The 23,418-nt window shown below is 39.0% G+C and overlaps 2 protein-coding genes and 1 pseudogene across 2 annotated transcripts; 1 reads left to right on the top strand and 2 right to left on the bottom strand.

Moving 5' to 3' along the window:
* Positions 1 to 186: 186 nt before the first annotated feature.
* On the bottom strand, positions 187 to 11,104 carry LOC139452794 (F-box only protein 31-like). The gene is made up of 9 exons (XM_071234411.1): positions 10,925 to 11,104; positions 8,878 to 8,937; positions 7,970 to 8,046; positions 6,635 to 6,808; positions 6,019 to 6,093; positions 4,431 to 4,537; positions 2,517 to 2,676; positions 1,388 to 1,611; positions 187 to 949 (listed from the first exon to the last, which is right to left on the bottom strand). Exons 1-9 carry the CDS (start codon positions 11,076 to 11,078, stop codon positions 790 to 792), a joined length of 1,191 nt encoding a protein of 396 aa, XP_071090512.1. The 5' UTR covers positions 11,079 to 11,104; the 3' UTR covers positions 187 to 789.
* A 3,774-nt stretch (positions 11,105 to 14,878) lies between these two features.
* On the top strand, positions 14,879 to 16,114 carry LOC139452783 (uncharacterized; annotated as a pseudogene).
* Positions 16,115 to 20,475: 4,361 nt separating this feature from the next.
* On the bottom strand, positions 20,476 to 23,237 carry LOC139454563 (mpv17-like protein 2). The gene is made up of 2 exons (XM_071236356.1): positions 23,150 to 23,237; positions 20,476 to 22,633 (listed from the first exon to the last, which is right to left on the bottom strand). Exon 2 carries the CDS (start codon positions 22,590 to 22,592, stop codon positions 21,831 to 21,833), a length of 762 nt encoding a protein of 253 aa, XP_071092457.1. The 5' UTR covers positions 22,593 to 22,633; positions 23,150 to 23,237; the 3' UTR covers positions 20,476 to 21,830.
* Between the last annotated feature and the right edge of the window lie 181 nt (positions 23,238 to 23,418).

Here is a 23,418-nt window from a genome sequence, read left to right as displayed (position 1 = left end):
TATTCAACCATATAGGACAAATATTCAAATCTGTGCTCCTTGTGACAGTAGATTCATCACAGTATTTCAAACCATTTTCCACATAATTGCTACACGATTAAGTAAAATATTTGACAAATTTTGTTAAAAAAATATCTCCAGTAATTTAGATTAGCTACATTGTTTCTGCAGGTATCATCACAATTGATAATCACTTCGGGGGAAAAGGATCATTATATTTTTCTTTTTGCAATTAATTCTTAAATTACTATTTTGCAGTTTACAAATTTATGGAATACCATTTCTGTTTATTGAATATAGCAATTTCTTACACCGTCATCAAGCTGGAGTGATGATGTAAGATTCTACATCAAAACGTCGCTATATGCAATAAACTAGAAGTTGTTATCCATGAAGTTGTACATTTTCTTACTAAATCACCAACTTTTAGAATGCCAATGAAAAAGTTACTATTTTTCAAAGCCAATTATCCCACTTATTTTTAAGTGCACTCCGTATGGGGTTGTCACATCTGTGTGAACACACTGCAATAATGCCTTGTTGGGAACAATGTCACTAGTTTTTTCTCTCTTTGTTATTTAACACCACAATCAGCAATATTCCAACTGTATGACAGCGGTCTGTAAATAATAGTCTGGACCAGACAATCGAGTGTTTGACAACACAAGTATCGATCTATGAAACTGGGACACGAAGAATTTTATACGCCAAAGAGATATACTTGTCTATAATGACGATCCCTGGAGATACCGGTACCCATGGCGCCAGTGATCTGCTGTGTTGCTGCTATCATAGACAGGGGAACTCTAACACTCGGGAGTACATACTAAAGGACTTTAACTCCAACCACAAAAATCCAAAATTATGGTCATCAAATATTATGAAGTGCCCTGACGACATGGAGGGGCTCGTGAAGCCGTGCCCAGCAATCTGACCTTTCCCATGAAATCTGAAAACCAAATTTTCATATTCAGGATGCATAGATATTAATTCCATATCATGATTGAAAACAAAACTTGTCCCAACTTGGGATAACTAGAAGTATGTTTGCATTATTTGCAAAATATGTAAAAAATGCAAAAATACAACCAGGTCCATGTCAACCGTTTTCTTGAAACTTCAAACATATTAAGACATCTCTCCGGAACATTTACTATACAAACACTTTAGATTTCAGCACATCAGATGAGAGCAGCATCAAATTACATACAAATTTAATTCTTGTTTAGAGTCATCAAGGCATTACACATGAAGTTCAATATAGCATGTATACATGTTCATTGAACCACCTTTCTATACAACCTTTTCATTAAAGGTGTATTCTTAAATGTCTAATGCAAGGTGAGCTCCAAAGATCCACAGCCAGTCATGTAGCACCTGTCCTTACCTTGCTCTACACACAGTTGGGGGGTGTCTGAATCTCTCGTAGCAGTCGTCGGGAACGTGGAAGGGTTGTGGGGGCAGTTGCTGCAGGTTGACATCAGGAGGCAGTTCGGGGATGTCGATCTCCTCCATCAGCTCTACAGTTCTCTGCTGATCCATGGTGAGGATCATTGGGTGATCCAGATCTATTTGCAAACTCATCTTGTTGGCCGGCACATTTGGGTCGCCCTGATGAGAAAAGCAAAGAATCGTTGAAGATGACAAACATTAGAGAACAACCTGCTAGGAATTATCGGTCTCATCAGTGAAATAATTTTGTATGTTCCGAGCCTTGATGAGGAAAAGACATAGACTTCAATGTTTTGCAACTACTGTAAATTTGCGCCATAAATTTACTGCAAGTCCCTAACAATGACCTTAACTGGATCTGGAAAGTTTTGCGACACCCTGTTTAGATTACCAAAGATCAAAGCCACTTTTGCAGGTGTCATATTAGGAAGTAGGAAGCAGCATGATAGAATGGTAACTCATTGTCAGTCAGTGATTATTAAACTATTGATGCATGTGTTGTAGTTGACAAGGGAGGTTGGAGTAGCGTGTTTATCCAACAGAATAGACTAGCTAGTGAATAGTGACATATTTTTATGGTTACATGCTAGTTTTTCTGTCCTTTGTTGACCTTTTTTTGTCGAAATGTACTTATTATGTACATCCTTTGATAGTCACTATGAAATACTGCTGATGTGACTTTAAATTATAACCCACTCACTCTTAGGTGAGGCTCTCGTAAAATATATGATGGCATCTCTGCACCCGATGTGACTTAGAGTTACCTCCCTTGGTTGTAAACAACCATAGCAGAATTGATCATTTGAGAAGTTTCATAAGGTGACAGTTTTTTGTGATGGCTGTCTAAAATGTTTGCCAATGTTGTTTATAATATTCAAGGATCCCCAAAAAGGCATTTCTAAAGAATATTTAAGTAGCACATTTATTTGTGAAAGAGAGACATTTCACACAACTACTTCCTTTGGAGTCAAAATCATGTAGATTTGATAATACCGGGGGATAAAATTAGAGTTCAGGATTTAAATGTCAAGGCAGAATAATTGATGACTGATCCCGACGCTCACCGTTATCTTCCTTCCTTCCGCCTTCTTCTCTGTATCACTGTAGGACAGCTGTATAATCTCGTTGCCATGACCACCGTAGTTGCCCTTGAACAGGCCCGGCTGTATCGGAGCCCCTGGCTTCACTGGCTGCTCCATGATCCGCATCATGGGGTACGAGCATCTGTGGAAGGGAAGCAATAAACGTTTAACCAGATCATGAGTGAGTGAGTGATAACTGCTTAATGCTGCATCATGGGGTAGGAGCATCTGTGGAAGGGAAGCAATAAATGTTTAACAAGGTCGTGAGTGAGTGAGTGAGTGAGTGAGTGAGTGAGTGAGTGAGTGAGTGAGTGAGTGAGTGAGTGAGTGATTACTGCTTAATGCCGCATCATGGGGTAGGAGCATCTGTGGAAGGGAAGCAATAAACGTTTATCAAGGTCGTGAGTGAGTGAGTGAGTGAGTGATTACTGCTTAATGCCACATCATGGGGTAGGAGCATCTGTGGAAGGGAAGCAATAAATGTTTAACAAGGTCGTGAGTGAGTGAGTGAGTGAGTGAGTGAGTGAGTGAGTGAGTGAGTGAGTGAGTGAGTGAGTGAGTGAGTGAGTGAGTGAGTGAGTGAGTGAGTGATTACTGCTTAATGCCGCATCATGGGGTAGGAGCATCTGTGGAAGGGAAGCAATAAACATTTAACCAGATCATGAGTGAGTGAGTGATTACTGCTTAATGCTGCATCATGGGGTAGGAGCATCTGTGGAAGGGAAGCAATAAACGTTTAACAAGGTCATGAGTGAGTGAGTGAGTGAGTGAGTGAGTGAGTGATTACTGCTTAATGCCGCATCATGGGGTAGGAGCATCTGGGGAAGGGAAGCAATAAACGTTTAACCAGGTCATGAGTGAGTGAGTGAGTGATTACTGCTTAATGCCGCATCATGGGGTAGGAGCATCTGTGGAAGGGAAGCAATAAATGTTTAACAAGGTCGTGAGTGAGTGAGTGAGTGAGTGAGTGAGTGAGTGAGTGAGTGAGTGAGTGAGTGAGTGAGTGAGTGAGTGATTACTGCTTAATGCCACATCATGGGGTAGGAGCATCTGTGGAAGGGAAGCAATAAACGTTTAACAAGGTCATGAGTGAGTGAGTGAGTGAGTGAGTGAGTGATTACTGCTTAATGCCGCATCATGGGGTAGGAGCATCTGGGGAAGGGAAGCAATAAACGTTTAACAAGGTCATGAGTGAGTGAGTGAGTGATTACTGCTTAATGCCGCATCATGGGGTAGGAGCATCTGTGGAAGGGAAGCAATAAATGTTTAACAAGGTCATGAGTGAGTGAGTGATTACTGCTTAATGCCGCATCATGGGGTAGAAGCATCTGGGGAAGGGAAGCAATAAACGTTTAACCAGGTCATGAGTGAGTGAGTGAGTGAGTGAGTGATTACTGCTTAATGCTGCATTATGGGGTAGGAGCATCTGGGGAAGGGAAGCAATAAACGTTTATCCAGATCATGAGTGAGTGAGTGATTACTGCTTAATGCCGCATCAGCAGTCTTGTAGCCAACATGTGAATATGAGCGCTGACTAAGTTCGTGATAATGCACTCGCTTTATTCACATAGTCACAAGTTCCAATCCCAATCCCAAGGGGTTTTCCAGGGAGAATAAAATGTTCAACTTCTTAAATTAAATTGCACTTTCTAATTATTTTTAACAAAAGCATGAAATTCTTATGATTTCTACAATATATTTCACCAATAGTAACAGATGCCGAAGTTCAGCACCCTCAGTTAGGCAGTTTCAGAGGTGCTTACACACCCAAATTGCAGTTGGAGTGAAATATTTCAGTAAATCAAGACCACAGTTTAAAAAATGAAAACAGCGTCTTGAGATAAGACTCCCTATGATCATAACGCAGGGCAACACTGACACTCCATCTTGACTCACCCCAGCTGTGTGGTGACGAGGAACTTCATGAGCAGCAACTCCTGGCCATGGACGAAGAACTCACTTGGAGGACGACCTGTCTCCTCCGTCAACCACTCCTCAAACTCCTGCACACACATGAAGCAGCGGCCATTTAACATTCAGTGTGGGAACCACCTTCCCAAGGCAAGGGAGTGAACTGTCCATAAAAGTCCAGATTCCACCCTTGCCGAACGAGGCTGAAATTATGGCGCTATATTTTGGCTGGACGAATGAGTCTATGCGTAGTCCAATAAAAATGAAATCAACATCTAGTTCATAAACAACATGGTGACTGCCCTGCAGATTTCAGTCGATTGCAAGATTTGCAGAGCAAGTGAACTGTCAACTGGGCATCAACAGATATTTTCCAAATCTTTTTATGTTTGTTATTGAGGTACTCAATTGATTTGATGAACTTTGCGAAACAAGACCTGTTTTACTACAATCAAAGATCTTGATTATCGATCAGGCCGTCTTGACAGGGCACCACCATTTTGTTTGAAGTAGTTGCAAGTGCTATGAGTGGGGGAATCTGATTGGTCAATATGGGGGACATAGAAGGGACATAACTCATAATAGCCAGTGGTGGCGCTACCATTGAGCCTTGAAATTCCAGCCTAGTTCGGCAAGGGTGGAAAATGGACTTTTAAAGTCAGTTAACTCCCTTGCCTCCGAAAGATGAGGGGAGCCAGACAATCATATTTTGACCAACAACAGTATATAGTACAGCATACATAGTCTGAGCATGTTCTGAAATTATAGACTTTTATGTTTTTGAGTAAAATTCTGAGGACAAATTAATTATTTCTAGCATTTTTGACAGATTTTAAAATTATTTTTGTTTAAATCCCTGGTTGTACACAATACAAAATGGTTGCCCCTATGTGCAAAATACTTTCTGGCATTGCCTCGTGCACTGATCTGGACAGCTTCTGGCTGTGATCAGGAGTGACACATCCTTTTTGTCCATCCAGAATCCTGGCTACCCAGAATCATCCTAGTGCTACACGAATATTCTAGCTCTAAATGAGACCCGTAAAGATTCCAGGTTAGATAAGAATAGATTACCAGTTCCAAATATAGAATTCTATTTTCTTGTGTCTTTTATTTGTGTATTTTGACAGGAATACAGAGTGAATACACAATGCCTTTTAGACAGTGGTCACATGTAACAAATGTTACATTTGGGATAACACTTTCTTAGAAAAGTGGGGCAGTCAGGTAGCTTAGTGGTTAAAGCGTTCGCAGACCAAGGTTTCGATTCCCCACATGGGTACAATGTGTGAAGCCCATTTCTGGTGTCCCCCGCCGTGATATTGCTGGAATATTGCTAAAAGCGGCGTAAAACCATACTCACTCACTCATTCTTAGAAAAGTACAGATTCAAGTACTTTTTTAGATTGAGTCCCATCCAGGATTCGAACCCCACATTCCGAATGCCTAATTACCATCTTGGTGACTAAGTGGGTTGGATGACAACCCAGGACACCAACCATCACATAAGCTGATTAGACTTTCAGTCAGATGAACTAACTATCAGAGTTTGTTACAGAATGGAACTCAGTACCTTCTGCTTCCCCTCAGGGTGTTGGTGGTTGTTGTTTTCAGAACATTGAAACAACAGCAGGCTCCCATCTTCTCGCTACAACAGAGTAATACACATGTACTGTATCTACGACAATTTAGCGGGATGGGGATGGGGGTGGGGGTGGGGGGCGGGGGTTAGAGTAAGGTACTAGCTGGCTATCATGTTCAAAAGTGGGGACAATGGGCAGCCATTTTGCATTTTTGGGTTTAGATTGTTTGCTAGTTGTACAACTTGGCAAGGTCGATAATAATACAATAGTGAATCATAGTGAACCACAGAGAATCACACTGAACCACAATGAATCACAGTGAACCACAATGAACCACAGTAAATCACAGAGATTCACAATGAACCAGAGTGAATCATTACTTCCCTCGACTAGGTAGTCTCACTAGTCTTTACACAGATTTCGGTAAAAACCTATCAACAGTCTTTTCCTGACAAGAAACTATAGTGAAACCCTGTTAGTCTGAACACCCTGATTTATGGACAACAACTGCTTAGTACAAGTTCACTTCCACCAAGGGACATTACTCTGACAATTCCCCATAGTGCCTAGAGTAACAGGGCTTCCGAGTAGATTTTTCCCTCTTACCCAAAGCAGTTGGCCCTTGTGGGGGCCATTAAACCCCTTGAGACAGAACACCTCCAGCGTGGACCGGTCCAGGGACATGCTTATGGAGAACAGGGGCCGTATCCTCAGTGGCTGGTCGACATGAGGGTCTACAGGTGGGAGACATTCTCTGCCTTTGATACATCCCCTGTCAAACTGGAAGGAGAAAGTCAACTGTAGGGTAACTTCCTGGGGAACGTCACTATCTTGAAATAGTTCACTGCAGGATATGGCATGGCTTACTGGAACATTTTTTATGTGTATGTTATGGATTCCAACATGAATATAATATACCGTATTTGATGTAATAAGTGCCCAGGGCGCTCTCAAAATTAGAAATAGGGGGCTCTTATTAGAATATTATTTTGGTGGAAAGATAGATTTCGTGGTTTATGCTGACGGTCTGAACTCTTTATATACGACAGATATATTTTTCCAGAATTTAATTGCCCATAATTAAGGGTGCATATAACACACGAGTGCGTAGACACGAATAATTAAGTCTTGTGTACATTGATCAATCAGAAAGGGATGCTAATTGGGATTGTTCACTTGCCAATATATTAGCAAATATCACTGTTGGTGCTTATTAGAGCAGGGTGCTTATTACGTCGAATACGGTATCTCTAATTGTCCTCCTAACATTAGACGAACATTTAGTTCCAGAAATAAACTGATCTTAATATTCAAATATATATATCTATAAAATCGATAATAAAATCCAAATGGAGCCCAGAACAATGCTTAATTTCAGGCCTAGAGCTGAGGCAATCTAGACTTGCCAAATCATTCTAGACAAGAGTTGGATTAATTTTATGATTTATTCTCTAGGATCTGGGAGGCAGACTAGCAAAACATAATCGTCTCACAGTCAGCCATAATACATGGATTATTAGATCTTTATCCCCAACCATCTCACTATCACACTGCCACCTCACATCATTTTGTGGTCGTCAATTTATTGATTTTCAGATTTTCTTGGAAAAATAAACAAATATATTTGTTGTCATGACTGAATGAGGCTAAATATACAATTACAATGTTATTAAACAACATCCAAACTCACCAACATGTTATAAGTCACGCAACCCTTTAGTATAAAATCAGTCAACCTAACTAAACATTAATCAACCCTACCTTAATGTTAAAGTGTCAACTCTACCTACCTTTAATCAACCCTACCTTAATGTCAAAGTGTCAACTCTACCTACCTTTAATCAACACTACCTTAATGTCAAAGTATCAACTCTACCTACCTTTACTCAACCCTACCTTAATGTCAAAGTGTCAACTCTACCTACCTATATTCAACCCTACCTTAATATCAATCAGTCCTCCATAATGACCTACTTCTGGCTGCCACTTTCCAATGCAGTTACCAAACTTATGCAGCACTGAAAAATAAAGACAGTTACCAGGGTTACAATACATGCCAAAACATTTTAGTTGACAAGTATTTGCTTTATTTCAGGGGCAGATTCAACAACAAATTTGCATGGTGGCAGCAGGGCCTGCTCCTTTCAAAGGTCACTGGCCCTTCTCCGAACTAGCTGGCCCAGAACTAAACCTTCGAGGCCACAGGGGGGCTTTGAAAATTTTAGAACTCCTCACCCCGAAAACGTCATGTCCGGCCCCTTAAATCTTGGCTTCCATTTGCCTCATTTCGATGTTATGAGCAAATAAAGTTGTGCTGTTGTACACAAAATTACAGAATGGCTGCCAGTTGTGTCATTCTACCGAGATGATCTTTGAGTGAACCATTCACACAACCTCATCTCCACTAAAAAGACTCCTGGGCTAAGGCAAATTGTTTGTCCAGGCAAGTTTCATTAACGTGACTAAAGACATTCAAATACCACTTACTTTGACATCTCAAAGTTTATGAAGTCAACCTAACAGTTAATGATTACAGAACTTACACAGTGACAAAATCCTTGTTGAACACATGACACTTATTACAGCATCAAGGCCTTGAAATATCTACCTCACATATTGTCCCTCTTTAATTTTCAAAAAATGTTCATCACTCATATCGGGTGGTCTGGTAGCCTAGTGGTTAAAGCGTTTGCTTGTCACGCCGAAGACCCGGGTTCAATTGCCAACATGGGTACAATGTGTGAAGCCCATTTCTGGTGTCCCCTGTCGTGACATTGCTGGAATATTGCTAAAGGCGGCGTAAGACCCTACTCACTCACTCACTCACTCATAACTCTTATCCAACTTACCCTTTGTATAAAACTGTTTGTATGTGAGGTCCCATCCTTCCACTTCATCAAAATTGTAATCTGAAGAAGAAGCCAAGGGTTTGTCTTTGTATTCTGTCATGCGTACACTTCTGTTTAACACAGCCAGTTTCACTAAGAACAGGAATTTTATCATCCGACATTTCAAACAATTACTCGCTTGTATGTAGTGTAACACCCACTTCTGTACTGGTATATGTATGGAAGTTATGAGAAAATTCCAATAAACAGTTCAGTATAGACACTGTATAATGAGTTATGTAACTTTAATCTGCCAGGAGCCTCACGTCATTGGCTGGAAACCAAAATGTGACCCCATTATGAGCCTTGGTTTTGAGCCTTGGTTTGTCAGCACCCTCAGTGCTGTGGGTTTATGAGTGGTAAACAGGGCCTGCATTGCCATAGGCTTCCCTTTCACACTTAACTAGCATGACAAAAGCATCAACTCAGAGCAAATTTACAATACGTCTGCCACTGCAAATAATGTTTAAAACTGTCTAAAAGAGAGTGTTTTTCATGGGGAGTTATAACCTTGACCCTAACCCTAATAACACACCATATATAGGCATTAATGAATGAATGAATGTCTTTGAATGAATGAATGTCTTTATTTCCTCCAGATAAATCCGAAGATTCTCAAAACATCAAGATTATGTAATTAAATAATCAAATAGCACAATAATCAAACATATATACACATATATATAGATACATATCAATGTCCTGCATATTTACAGGATATAAACAGTGAGAAATATTGGTAAGGTTACCACACGTTGTTTAGAATATGTTTAATTTGATATAAATACTTTGAAAATTCAATAATTGTGAAATGCCACGTTTTTTCATCAATGTCATTATTGTCTGCACCAAGAAAGATGTATGTTGATGTGCAGAGCTCAGCATAGCAACAGAATTCCAAATGGCGGGCTAACATGTAAGATCGACTGCCGCTCCAGATTACTATGCCTCAATTACTTTTTCAAAATCCAATGAAGACATATAAAATGGTTCCTATAACAGATCTGAGAATACTACTACTTAAAATGTTAAAACCTTACAATTAGTGAGTTTAATAAGTTGAGAACATTTTGTTAACTTCTATCTCCAATTCCCTTGCTCACTGCTTATATACCACCTACCAGTCAGTGTTTGATATAAAAAAAAACAAATTGCCAGGCTGCCATCAGGACCCACAGACTTTATAAGCTTAAGACTTTGACGAAACTCTTCAGACCCTCATCAAAAAGACTGCAACTTATTGTGAAAAGTAAATCAACATGTATATTTACTGGAGAACATAAGGACCCATACAAATTTGAAACTTGAGCCCATTATACCATTATCTAGCCGTTAGCCATTTGGGGGACTGACAGTCAGGACAAGACCCTGTTTCAAGCTGAATCTTGCCTTGACTGTTGCTGACTCAAAATTGCAATTGTCAACAGTGTGAGCATCAATCAGTCCATATCCATACGTGCAGTAATGATATACGTGGATATGTCAGAACACAAACAATTTAAAGCGTTGGAGAATGTCTAATGTCATGGTAGCACAGCTGCTGTTTCAGTGATAGTCTGTCATACAGATCGTCAAACAAATATATTCAATACAGACCTTGCAATCTTGCAAGTCTATAATAGTTGTCAAGTCTAGATTACTGCACTTTCAGTTCTGAAAATGAAGAGACTCTCCAGCATTAGAAATTTGCACTAGTCCTATAGTCCTTGCCAAACTGCCCAATAGGTAAGGTATCATAAGGACTAGTAGAAATGTGTCATTATTAAAGGTTTTGCTATATGTTATCATTATAAGGACTAGTGGACAAAAACAGTTAGTTTCTATCGCTGCTCTCCGGTCTCCTTTTGGCTTTTCATTATATTGTATTAACATAATTTAAAAACGTTTTTTCTGTAAAATACTGTCGATGCAGAGACTAGATGTTAGTCTAGTTCAGTGATAGAGTGTGGGTTATGCAACCTAGCTGCTATCAGCGCTATTGCTAACTTGGAAATGAGAGACAACTCACCTTGCCCGCATCGATGTTGCCATAAAGACTCTAAACTAACCAAATCTCTACACTGTTTACTGACAAGAGCAACCGTGGCGAGATCTGACGATGACAGAAATCTCAGTACATGAGCAATTAATTCAGGTGGCAGTTGTAAGATACTGAGTGTCATTCTCCAGACTGTTTGTTTACATTGTCAGTAACTTCCGGACAATAGTTACAAAAAGTTGGAATTGACTCCGTACAGCGACGATGCAGGTGCTTGGAGTGTAAGCTCCACACCACCGCCGCCAATATTAACGTCCGTTCTTCATCAACTTTGTTCATGCGAAGGGAGTTTGCTGGAAGAGCTTATAAGCGTAGCGCTGTTTCGAGCTTGGATAACAAACTCTATCGCGCGAGATTCGGGAGATTGGAAGGCTCACACGGGAGTGTTTACAGTCAATACTTGGTCAACGGTGGGCCTTGTTACTTTTCTTGAATTTGTAAAAGGTCGGGCCATCATTTACCCTAAATATGTTAAAACTTTATCAATGAATGGAAACGGCGCCATGCACTGCCCCGTTGCTCCTCATTGAAACAATGAAAATATAACCCTCATCGAAATCTGGTAAATACGGCAATCAACAGATCAAAATGAAACAGTAACTTGCAGTTCTATGATCTACTAGCCTATCACATTTCTACATTGCAGACACGCTAAATGTTGTGATACATGTTAGGGCTGGGACGAGTCCGAATTTGCTACCCGAGTACTCACCCCCCTTTTACCCGACCCTACCCACCCCCCTTTTACCTGACCCTACCCGGGTACCCACTGTAGGTCACAAGAGATAGGTACAAAATGTTCAATTGGGCATTTCTTTTACCATAACACTGGCAAAACGTATTTAGATACATGTATAAAACAATCTGGCCATGCATACACTGAAGTTGACTCAAGTTATATCTTTATTCAAAGATATGAAAATTCAGAAGGATTGGGTGCATAGTCAGAAAGAAATGCGAACATTTGTGACTTGTAGTGTGTTCATAGAGTTCTAGATACCTTTTGTCATTATACAATATATCACATGACAAACCACGGGTCCGTGTACTCCTGTGGGTACCGGGGTCCTACTCAGGAACCACCAATCCCAGCCCTAGCTAGTACACATACTTCAGTACTAAAGGCAATATAAAGATGCCAAGAGCATGATTGCATTGAGTGGTATTTTGTCCATGCTGTAGTGTGAAAAGTAAAAAAAATGAATCTTATTTATGATTTGTACAATGTCTTGAAACACCAATAAATAAGATTCAATTTGGGAAGTCGGCCAATATGTTTGGGTTAAGATGCGTGATAAACAATGGTTGCCTGCCATGATGTAAGATGTTCCTTATCAAAACCTAAGAATCTCCAATATGACTTCCATCTTCTAAATGAAAATATCATGATTTAGGTAGTCACTTCTAGTTTTGAACTTCTTAATCATGCATTAGTTACCCAATTTTCAGCCACTCACTTGGCCTTAATACTGTTACTTGAGTATGAAGTAAACTGAAGTAACAGTATTTAAGGTGTAGTCAAGTCAGGGCTTTTGAAGGAGGCCCTCTTAAAGAGCAGGGTGGAGTTTTAATGTTGTGTTTATTAGGACTGGGACGAGTCCAAATTTACTACCCGGGTACCCGCGCCCCTCTTACCCTACCCTACCCGGGTACCCACTCTAGGTCTCTGGAGATGTCTCAAAATGTCCGATTGGGATATTTTTTAGCATAGGTACCCGAGTTACCCGTCCCAGCCCTAGTATTTATGTAACAGTAACCAACAGAATGCCTTACTTTCCTGTTGGATTACTGTCAGTCAATCATCTTACCATATGCAGTTACATCACAGATACCGCCATGCTCAGTGATTATAATCCTCAGTAATGAGCCACCCAACTGTGCAACTCATCTCTTTTATGAACAATAGAAAGAAAGATATGCCAAAACATTCTTTGCTAGTCAAACTATCAGTCAAGCAAAATGGGAGTTCCAGCCATCAGGTGTTCAGAAAGCCCTGAGTTGACTTGGCCCTTAGCTGAAAACTCTGAAAGGAATTGGCAAAACTAATTTTGTTCTATATTTGTGAAGTTACTGTTATAGTTTTCTAACATTCCTGTTTCAGTTTTCTTTGCATGTTTTACAGTAATATACATGTACCTATTTCCTTACATTAACTTATCCTGGTATCCTAAGACTATAAAAATTCTTGTTTACATTTTATATTTTTAGAAATCATCATGCCTCCAGCAGCCTTAGGACAGACTTTGTATGAAGCCATTGAACTACTTCTCAGTGGAACAAATGTACCAGTTAAAGAAAGAACTCAGCTACAGATAGTAGCATACAAAAAGATCAGCCTGTATAAACTGGAGTTCAAGATGATGCAAAACCCTGCATCTGGGAAGCAGGAAAAGAGGATTGTTTTGAAAAGCAAAATAGTTGCCAAAAAGAGTGAAATTAAACACATCATAAGAAGTTTCAGCAAGGAAACAAAAGGTGCTGGCTCAAAACGGTTATATAATCTCATTTCAAAGTACTTTCATGGCATAAGAAGATCACAAATCCTTGACTGGCTAAAGGAAAGTAAAACTATGAAAAAGCTCCGGCCACAATTTTCAAATAAAGCACCATTGAAACCAGTGTATTCTATTGCTCCCATGGAGAGACACCAGATTGACATTGTGGACCTGTCTGCAGTAGCAGAAGAAAAAGACGGGAAAACATACAAGTATGTGCTTTCTATTTTGGATAACTTTTCCAGATTTCTGTGTCTTGTCCCAATAACAGATAAGTCTTCAGAAACAGTAGCAAAACCGTTGACTGAAATTTATTTAGACAATCAGTGGGGCACCCCTAAAATCATCCAAACAGATCAAGGGGGTGAATTTAAAGGCATGGTGAAGACCCTCTGTGTCAGACTTGGCGTGCGACTCATCCATTCGAGGGCCTATCATCCCCAATCCCAAGGAAAGGTATGTTTAGCTACCTGATAAAGGGGCTACTTATAGTATTTGTACTGTTTTGTCAGCTGCTGCAAACTGTCTTGGCTATTAGTTTGTTGCAAAGATCCTTTCGACTCATATTGCACACATGGTACCCGCCTTTTTTAATCGGGTCATCATGAAGGTCAAATGTCGAAGTATGTTCAGGTTCAGATTCCTGAGTATTAAGCATAATCACTACACTGCTAAATGGCAACATACTTTTATCAGTAAGGACTTTCTTTCTTAGTATTGTTGTATGGTATTGTAGCTGTTGGGACAAACATAGAATGATGGGACAAACATAGAATGATGGGACAAACATAGAATGATGGGACAAACATATGCAGACGTGCCTAATCTACCAGTTTCCCATTTTACATCCAGTGTATTTGTTTGCTGGCCTGGGGATTATGTATTCCACATATGCAATCAGTTTTATCAATTTTAGGGACTAAATAAGCAATTTCAAACAGATTTTGTGTCTTTACTCCATTTATCTTGCCCTTTATGTTTGGATTCAATATATTTATATAACATTCTTTTCTTTTGAAAACACATTACTTTATCTACTACTTACCAGTAAGACATCCCGTCAAATACTAGCCAGAAAATGAAAACCCCTACTTACATAAGATATTATTTGCTTGGACTGGCAAAATAATCTGCCTGTTTGGGGTGATCAAGAGTTGGCAAGTATGAATTTGACAATCATGATAAAATATAGAAATGGAAAATAATTTTAGCGAAGATAGATTATGTTTAACTTATTTTCACCCTATCATGTACATGTTGTAGATTATATGTGTTATTAACATGATTAAGTCAATATTTCATTGTCCTGATGGAAGCACACTTTCCACACAAAGTTTGCAATATGTATACATTCAAACATTTGCTTGAAACTGGACATTCTTATTTAAAGTATATTAATTTAGTAACATTTGTTTTGTGTTTTATCCAGATGCCACGATACAAAAAAGGATTGATTGGAAGGCGACCTGAGCGTGCTGGCAAAAAGTCACAAACCCTAGATCCGCAATCATCCCTAGAGGACCCAGCTACGCCCACCACACATCATGAAGACCACACTTACACAGTATCTCAACCAGTTGTGTTTGATGACAACACGTAGGTACTTTGAGTATTACTGTCTTAACTAGAATTGTGTATTAATCGAACAGGAACTGTATGGTAAGGGAGCAATTAATAATCAACATGCGTACTCTCACATTAGTTTAGGGACATATGATGATGTCTGTATTTTGTAATTTGTGTTTCAGTGTTCGACAACTGCAGTGGGCTGAGCCGTGGGCAGAGTTTTACATCAACCCAGTTGAGTACCCTGAAGAACTAAGAGAATCTCACAGTCCTGAGAAATCAACAGATTCTGACAATTCTGCTGATGAGTTTTATGTCCTTGCGGGAGAGATGCACCAGTACAACCATGAAAACAATCTTGATGATGTTGTCAGTAGCATTCTTCATCACAGAAGATACAAACAATATTTATCTTTGAAAAGGACTTTGTTTGAGGAGTATGAGCAACTTGGAGACTTCACAGTTATTCAGACCATAGATGATGTGATTACTCTGGTTCAGTTCTATGACGGTTCTGAGTTGGCTTTGAAACTGTCAGTGACAATCACGCCGTCACTACTGGAATCCATCTCGGTCCACAGACAGAAAATCCAACAGGATCATGATTTCTGGATTGGCTTGCCCAAGTTCTTGTCAACTGTAACTGATGTTAAGTAACTTTTATCAAAGTTGTCCTCTTTCCAAGTTTGCCTTGGTAATTATGAGGACAAATTCAGTCACCTGGTGCCAATAGGTGTTGGGTTGAGTCAGGCAGCTGCTTCTGGCATGTCCGCGTACAGAGAGGGGGACTTTGGAGTAAACACCAACAGCATCCAGTTGAGCTCGACCGTTAGGTCAACAAGTTGTGCCCTGTTGGTGTTAGGGAAAGGGAGATGTGGTCATTGTGGTAGATATCAGTCTACCCTCAGGAAAAATCTGTCCCGGGAATGTTTATCTCCTAAACCTTGTCAGCCACAACCTGATAAACTGTCTCATAAGACGCATAAACACATGACGAAACTAGAACTTGTGCACAAATATATAATTATTAAAAACTCATAATCAGTCACTTAAGAGTGAGCTGGATCAACTGAGGGGGAAAGTGTACAATACAATGTGAAGCAAAGGGCTCGAGCTACATGATTCTAATGATCAAGACTGAAGAATACAGTTCTGTGACACAGAAGCGCTTGTTTTGTTCAGAGATGAAAGTTGCAGGTTCATATGCCCTAGAACCTATCAGGACCACCTCTGTGGTCAAGTGGTAGAGAATCTACCCAGAGAGTGGAAGGTCCGGGGTTCTATCCCCAGCCGCGTCATATCAAAAGATGGTACTTGTTGTTACCCTGTCTGTTCACTCAGCATTAAGGGGCTAAAACAAGGACTGGTCGGCTTGGAGTCAGTATACTGTGTCCGGGTGGGGTATTCATGTTAAACTGCAGCATGGTAGGCTAGCACTATAAATCGGCATCAGTCCGGATTAGTACAAGCAGCCACACACACACACACACACACATGTATATGCACGTCGCTATATAAGTACAATATTCTTGGAAGCGATGTTAAACCCCATTTCACCTCACCTCAGCCTATCAGAGCTTGAACTTACATGATATATGTTCAATATGTTACACAAGGCCTTTTAATCATGTTCGTTGTTAAGGTGTTCAGTGAAAATAAAGTAATTAAGAACCGATGACCTGAGATGCAGTTGCATGTATTTCATTAACATGTCTCGTGAAAACAGTCCACCAGCATATGAAGGGGCACCAATCTCTGGCTTCTTCTCGGCTGTCTGACACTGCTGGGGCGGTCGGGTAGCCTAGTGGTTAAAGTGTTGGCTCATCACGCCGAAGATCCAGGTTCGATTCCCGACATGGGTACAATGTGTGAAGCCCATTTCTGGTGTCCCCTGCCGTGATATTGCTGGAATATTGCTAAAAGCGGCGTAAAACCATACTCACTCACTCTAACACTGCCCGCTAGGACTCACTAGCTGCCGTGAGTCGATTTGTTCGCTAAAGCAACTGAGCTTGACAAGAGACTGGGCTACCGTCTGTAAGGACACCTAAATAAACTTTGAGGCAATATCTGTTTTATGCATTTTTGAAAACTGATTGGTTACTCGTGATCTTTGAAGATTTCGACAAAGGGTACATGTTAATTAATTTCTTCAGCCTAAAGAAACAGACCAAGAGAACGGTGGAAGCTCATCGGATGTCCTTATTTGGAAATACCCCTGATGGTTATGGTTTCATAATAAAAAAAAAAGTATCTCTGCAACTAAAGCCTTTTCAGATTTCGGATTGCACGGATAATAAGATTGCCATCTCTTGTTGTCATCCATGTTTCCTGGTATAACCCTACACTTGTGTATTTGTTGTCACTTGAAGCTCAGTTAATGAATTTATTACAAGTATAATTAGTGGAAGCACCACTCAAATTACCTGACTAAGATTCCCAATTGGCATTTCTTGTGTCTGGAGTAATTATTTAGTCTGAATCCAGGTTTGAAGTTGAGTGAAATGATTGTTATGTGATATGCACGTGGCAGCCCAGCAAGAGTGATCAGTTCATTTAATCTTTTCGTGAATCAACTGATCATTCCTCGCCATCAAAAGATCAACAGAAAATATTTTGATTGATTAATCACTGTTATCTTGCACAGTGGATCTGTCAAAAGTAAGTTTACTAAAGCAGACCCATATCTGGACATGAAGTGCCAATGTAAAAACAACATACTTTGTTCAAAGGATGAACTTATAAAGAATGATTGATTGTTCATTGTTATCTAACTCTATGTTTTTTTAAAGAACCGTGGACATTATGAAAATAGTTGTCATGTGGGCTTTCTCAGCCGACCTTTGAGACTTGACACCTATGCGAAACACCTGAAACAAACTGAGTCATCAGTTGAGAAACAAACACGGGTTATAATATCCCGAAATGCTATATATATTTTAAGATATTTCATTGTTACAGAGACGTGTGACATCAAATAAGTTTATTTGTACCTTATATTATGTGAATATTCACGGATACATTCCTCAAACAAGGTAACTGCCTAAATTTATACATACAATGTATGTTTGTACAAACTTTGGTAGGTTGTAATTATGTTATTATGATATTTGCATTTTGTTTTCATTCATTTGCTGTTGCATTGAATAGAATCATTCTTGTTCCTCTACGTTTTTGTTGGGAAGTTCGATGTGATACAGACGTTGTTTTCACAAGCCTTTTTGCTTGTAGAGGTGTATATGTTACAGTCATTAATGTGTAAAATGGGATTCACTCAGGCAATTCATAAAATGTTTAGATATTTCAGTAATTTACAAATTGAGTGAATTTATTTAACAGCTTGACTAAAAATTATTAAGAGGTTCAAAAGACCTTAAAACATCACAATAGACTAATTATGCTAGGATTAGAAGCCCAATCTACAGAAATGTACTTTGAATTTCCTTTTCTTTTAATCCTATCGCTTTCCGTCATGACATTAATCATCAAAATGTTTTCATTATAACATAAATAGACACTTTTCAGTCAATTTGTGAAATAACTGAATATTTAGGTGTTTAATAAATTGCCTAAGTGAAAACGTTAAGACATTTTGACTATAAAATATACACACAATAAAATAAGCAATGCTCAGGGGAAATATTTTCTTTGTGTTGCAAGGCAAAATAGTGTCACTGAAAATAGCACAATACCAAGCAAGTGACTCATCAAAACTTTGTCACCATTACGTATGCAAAGATACTTACATGTCGGTTTTATTTTCAAGACTAAACTATTTCAGTTTGCTGATCAATGTGACCATACGCACTTACACAATCAATAAAAGCGACAAATGCGCTTAGGAATGACGCAACACAGGTTGCGAACTTGTCCAGATTTTTCCTCGATCATCTGGGTACACACAGGGGAAAAAACAATAACAAAGGCAACAACCAGTCGCGTGGAATTGCTTAAGATCAATAGGAACAGCACAAACACGTTCGTTTCTTTGTTTAATGCCGCACTCAGCAATATTCCAGCTATATGACATGCATCAACGAAGTCAGTAAGCCTGACCACCCGATCCCGTTAGTCGCCTCGTATGATAAGCATAGTTGCCTATTATGACAAGCATGGGTTGACCTCTTCTATCCCGGATCTTCAAGGGTCACGAACAGCCCTCAAACGTCGGGTATTAATACACATATGATATGAGCTGAAAATGTTTTGTTGTTTTGGGTTAATAAAAGCAGTCAGGGTGTGTACTTTCTTTTGTACTTCAGTTTAACATGACTTAAGGCATCGGACGTTGTAGTCCTGATCAATTAACAATTATGGTCATATGACGATCTTTGTTCTAAGATCATCTTGATTGTACCAAACATTGAGAAATATGACACCAAAGGCAGTAGCTGCTGGAATTCTACTCCCGATAAAGGGAAAGTTGACAGTTGGAAAGTATGTCACCCTGAATCTTTATGCATAGATCTAAATATGAAACAGGTGAGGCATGATGTAACACGTTAAAAGTGTTCAGGTCTGTCGAATGCTTAATTAACCTGGTCCATATACAATCAGGTATTATAAACCGCCACGAATTAGCTAGAAGATTGTACAGACCGCAGTCGCTCAGTTGTAAATTGTAATTACTCTAAATTCCAGGTAATTTGTCATATTTCAAATTCAACAAATGGTATTTTTGGTAACTGGGTATTTCAATTAAAACACTAAACTGTCTATTGATTTGTTCACGGGAATTTATTTTGTACACAGCATTACAATATGGCGGCCAGTTGTCATTCTACTGAGATGATCCATTTAATAAAATTAAATATACGCAGAGAAGGGGTGAATACTTGACTAGCCAGACGGTCCATCTACTTTACGTTTCAGCAAGCCCTTTGTAATTTTAACTGACCATGGGCCAATGGGCCAGCAGTTAAATCAAACTCTGGACAGACTGTCTTTCAGAAAATTGAATTGCTGCACCGATACTGCCTCACTGACACCTGAGAGCAAGAGTCACCTGTGTGGTTTTAGACTTGTAAGCCTTAAAGGTACAGAGTAAAGTCAATCTTAGAAAAAGGATGATCTACTCTGACCTGCAGCTTTTTATTGGCACTAGTTACATAAATAAGTTGCCAGCCTACATGGATTGCTGGGAGTAAAAGATATTTCAGAAACTGATCCACCTCATCAGGACTCAATGTCAATGAATGTCAATGATGGTATCCCCACCCTCTAGACATCTGGCATTCCACTTAATTTGTCTTGGCAACCAATTTAAGGGATGGTCACTTGAAGGGGAATGAAAGAGAATTGGTCTCAAGACTGTATTGTAATTTTGCCGATGCCCCCCATATTTTTTGTGACAATCCCCCCGCCACCAGTCAAAAGAAAAAACTAAAAAAGTAACAATTAAGAAAAAAACATAAAAAACACACAAAATAATTCATTGATTTTTATTTCATTCATTTCAAAACTGAAATAATGGCATCTGCATACCTGATAAACTTTTCATGGCATTCAGCATACAGCACTGGGGCATCAAGAATACCACTGAACAGAGCTCCAGTTCGCCGATTTGTATGGGAGCCAATCACTCCATGAAAATATACAACAACTTCATATAAACTCTTTAATGAGCTTTGTAACATATAATTTCTTTGTGCAACAAATAGGTTAATGATAAATAATAAAAACAGAAAAAAGTGCCGACGTCCTTCACCACATTATAAACATTATTGCATCTGTGAAGACATTTCAACAAAGATATGAAAAAAACATCTTAAGGCACTTCAGACTGTAGTTCTCATAACTGTGATAAAAAAGACTTAATTTGTATCAAAAACACAACACGAGTACTAATCAATAATAACATGGTTTTTCTTAATTGTTCTCTGATAAGTCAAAACAACACTAACATCACTACAACCACTAATATCACCAAAATATTATTCCATCAGGAACAAAACCATTTACGTTTAATATCTAAAACCTGTCAGAGCAGGGTTTTAGTACCATCAAATTTTGTGAATATTTTTTATCATTAACTTTCCCGAAAGTCTTTAATATAACATCGCTATATATACATGTTGTATAAGATCATGATGATGGTAATAGTCACAATGTTGCTGACATAAGTAAAACGAGGCTGATAAAGTACTCACGGAAATGAAAAAAACAACTGTTTTTCTTAATTTAAAAATCGACACAAAGTGTTACGTAGCTGTAAATACGAAATAACAAAACAACTCGAAAAGTACTAGTCTGGATTTGCTAGTTTTATCTCAGTGAACAATACAAAATGTACTTTACAGGAGGTAATTTGTCGGCACTTTCAACATTCAAAAATAAAACTAAGTCCAAATTGACATAGCAGAAACAGACTATAGGCATTATGCACCTGTTCTCACCTGTCTTCAAGGTGTCATAGGTCACCTTGATCTACTTACACCTGGTTATGCCCTGTTTCACAATAGTCTGTTTTATTCACATTTTTACACACTTATACGTGTAAAAAGGCATAAAAACATTTGATACGCTGTATTTGTGTCACGGCCCAATTAGTACTAATTTAGTTGTTTGAATATATACATATTTTGTAGATGAACTGCATCTATTTAAGATCAACAGGGTTTTTTTCATTTCCGTGAGTACTTTAGTTGAGTAAGACAAACAATCTAACAGGCTGTGTCGAGTGAACAGTAATTATTTGACATCAGTAAGTATTTCAAGAAAAAAAAATTCCTCGCCATACTATGTGTAACACCAGTTCAATGCTAAATTGGTACAAAAATACACCCCCTGAACACGAAATAACACAAGCACTATGCTTATGAAAATATGTGTTGTTCACATAAATCTCCTGAAACAGACTTGCTTTTATCACAGGTTATTAATTGTTCACTATTCACATGCAACTGCCAAGAGTCTGAATCCTCCTTGTCCACTGTGGTCATCACATGAGTGTCTTCACTCTCTGCTTCTTGCGTGTGGTCATCTTGTGGATAGACTTTATCATAACGCACATATGAAAAGTAACAGTCAAATCCAAATGCAATAGTATTGTCATACAAAACACGGTATCTTGTAGGTAGAAATAGAAAGTTGATCAACTGGGCTGGGGGCCATACAATCCAATCAGCTAGATATAATGTTTTGCCTTTTTCAACCAAGTCCTGCTTGACCTTGTCCCAAGAGTCATTTTCCATATAATTTAAACTCATGAGAAACATTCCTATAAATAGAGGTGAACAAACCAACTGATCCACTAGAATTTTCTTAAACACAATCCGAAGTGTCCTCCCTGGCAGCCATCGGTCAAGGAACATGTACCAGAAGTGGCAGAACGGACCTACAAGGAACCCCGTGCAGGACACATGAAATGTTCTAGTCTTGTCCCATGTTCTGTTCTTGTGTTTGCAGATCTGGAAGTTCTGCTGGATGACATCCCCAGTGAGGGAGAGTCCTACCGTCAGAGCAGTGTTAGTGTACAGGAGGTATTTCTTTGAAAATAGTTTCTTGCCTCCAATGCGAATGGATTTTAACACCGGTTTCCATGCCAGCTGAAGAATGCCATGTCCTAACTTGTTCATGCTTGGAATAACTGCCTTGGAGTTAAGACATCAAAGAAGCTCTGAAAAGAAAAGTTCACATAATCAATTATACGATAATGTAAGTTTCAGTTTAGTTTGGGTTTGATTATCCATGCAGTGTTAATTGAAATCAGAAAATGTGGCCCGGTAAAGTCCACTACACCCTCTATCAACCTTCTTCAGTTCCAACTCGTGGCGAGGAAATTAAGCATTGAGAACTGGTTCAGAATAATAGCCCTCAAATTCACAGGAACTCGATGACAGCGTGTGTAGCATAATTTCAGAAAAAAAATCACCCCCCTTGATACATATGCAGCCTATAGAGGGGTGTGATTTCTTCTATACGAATATAATATGCTTTGCACGCTATCATCGAGTCCCTGTGCTCAAATGCTACTAGTCAGTGAAGGCTGCCATCATTGGATATTTAGTTTTACTCGTTGATTTGTAGGCTTATTTCAAAGGCTGGTAGAGACGTCCGGGTTAATTAACAAACTGATGCAGTCTTAATCAATGCGTCAGTCATATGATCATATCCTCTTCTCACAAAACCTCACCCGCTTCTCTCCTTGCATCCACTCATCTTGTCAACACACTGGCCCTTCCAGCTCAAGGGCACCGGTTTTACGAAAGCATGACCACCATACCTAACAAAATATTATTTGTTAACCTAAAACGAACAACGAAAATATAAAATTGCAGTAAAGCTTGGTAAAGAATTAAGAATATTCTTTATTCTACTTACTATTAATAGTGTTATCTTACCGTAATAGCATAACAGTGTTGGATACATAAACAAATAACAATAATGATTGATTATTTTCAA

Source organism: Haliotis cracherodii, unplaced genomic scaffold (genome assembly GCF_022045235.1).
Source record: "Haliotis cracherodii isolate W230 unplaced genomic scaffold, xgHalCrac1.p SCAF_10, whole genome shotgun sequence".
Taxonomy (NCBI): domain Eukaryota; kingdom Metazoa; phylum Mollusca; class Gastropoda; order Lepetellida; family Haliotidae; genus Haliotis; species Haliotis cracherodii.
Note: the sequence above shows the minus strand (reverse complement) of the source record. Positions and strands in the feature narration are given on the sequence as shown.

Bases quoted from the DNA above. Each gene is read 5' to 3' on its own strand.
- LOC139452794 (XM_071234411.1), bottom strand. From the start codon at position 11,078: ATGACACTCAGTATCTTACAACTGCCACCTGAATTAATTGCTCATGTA. The intron at 8,047-8,877 runs GTAAGTTGGATA...TTTATTTTTCAG, and splicing joins CAAACAGTTTTATACAAAGG to TGCTGCATAAGTTTGGTAAC. The intron at 2,677-4,430 runs GTGAGTCAAGAT...TCCCTTCCACAG, and splicing joins CTCGTCACCACACAGCTGGG to ATGCTCGTACCCCATGATGC.
- LOC139454563 (XM_071236356.1), bottom strand. From the start codon at position 22,592: ATGAACAAGTTAGGACATGGCATTCTTCAGCTGGCATGGAAACCGGTG.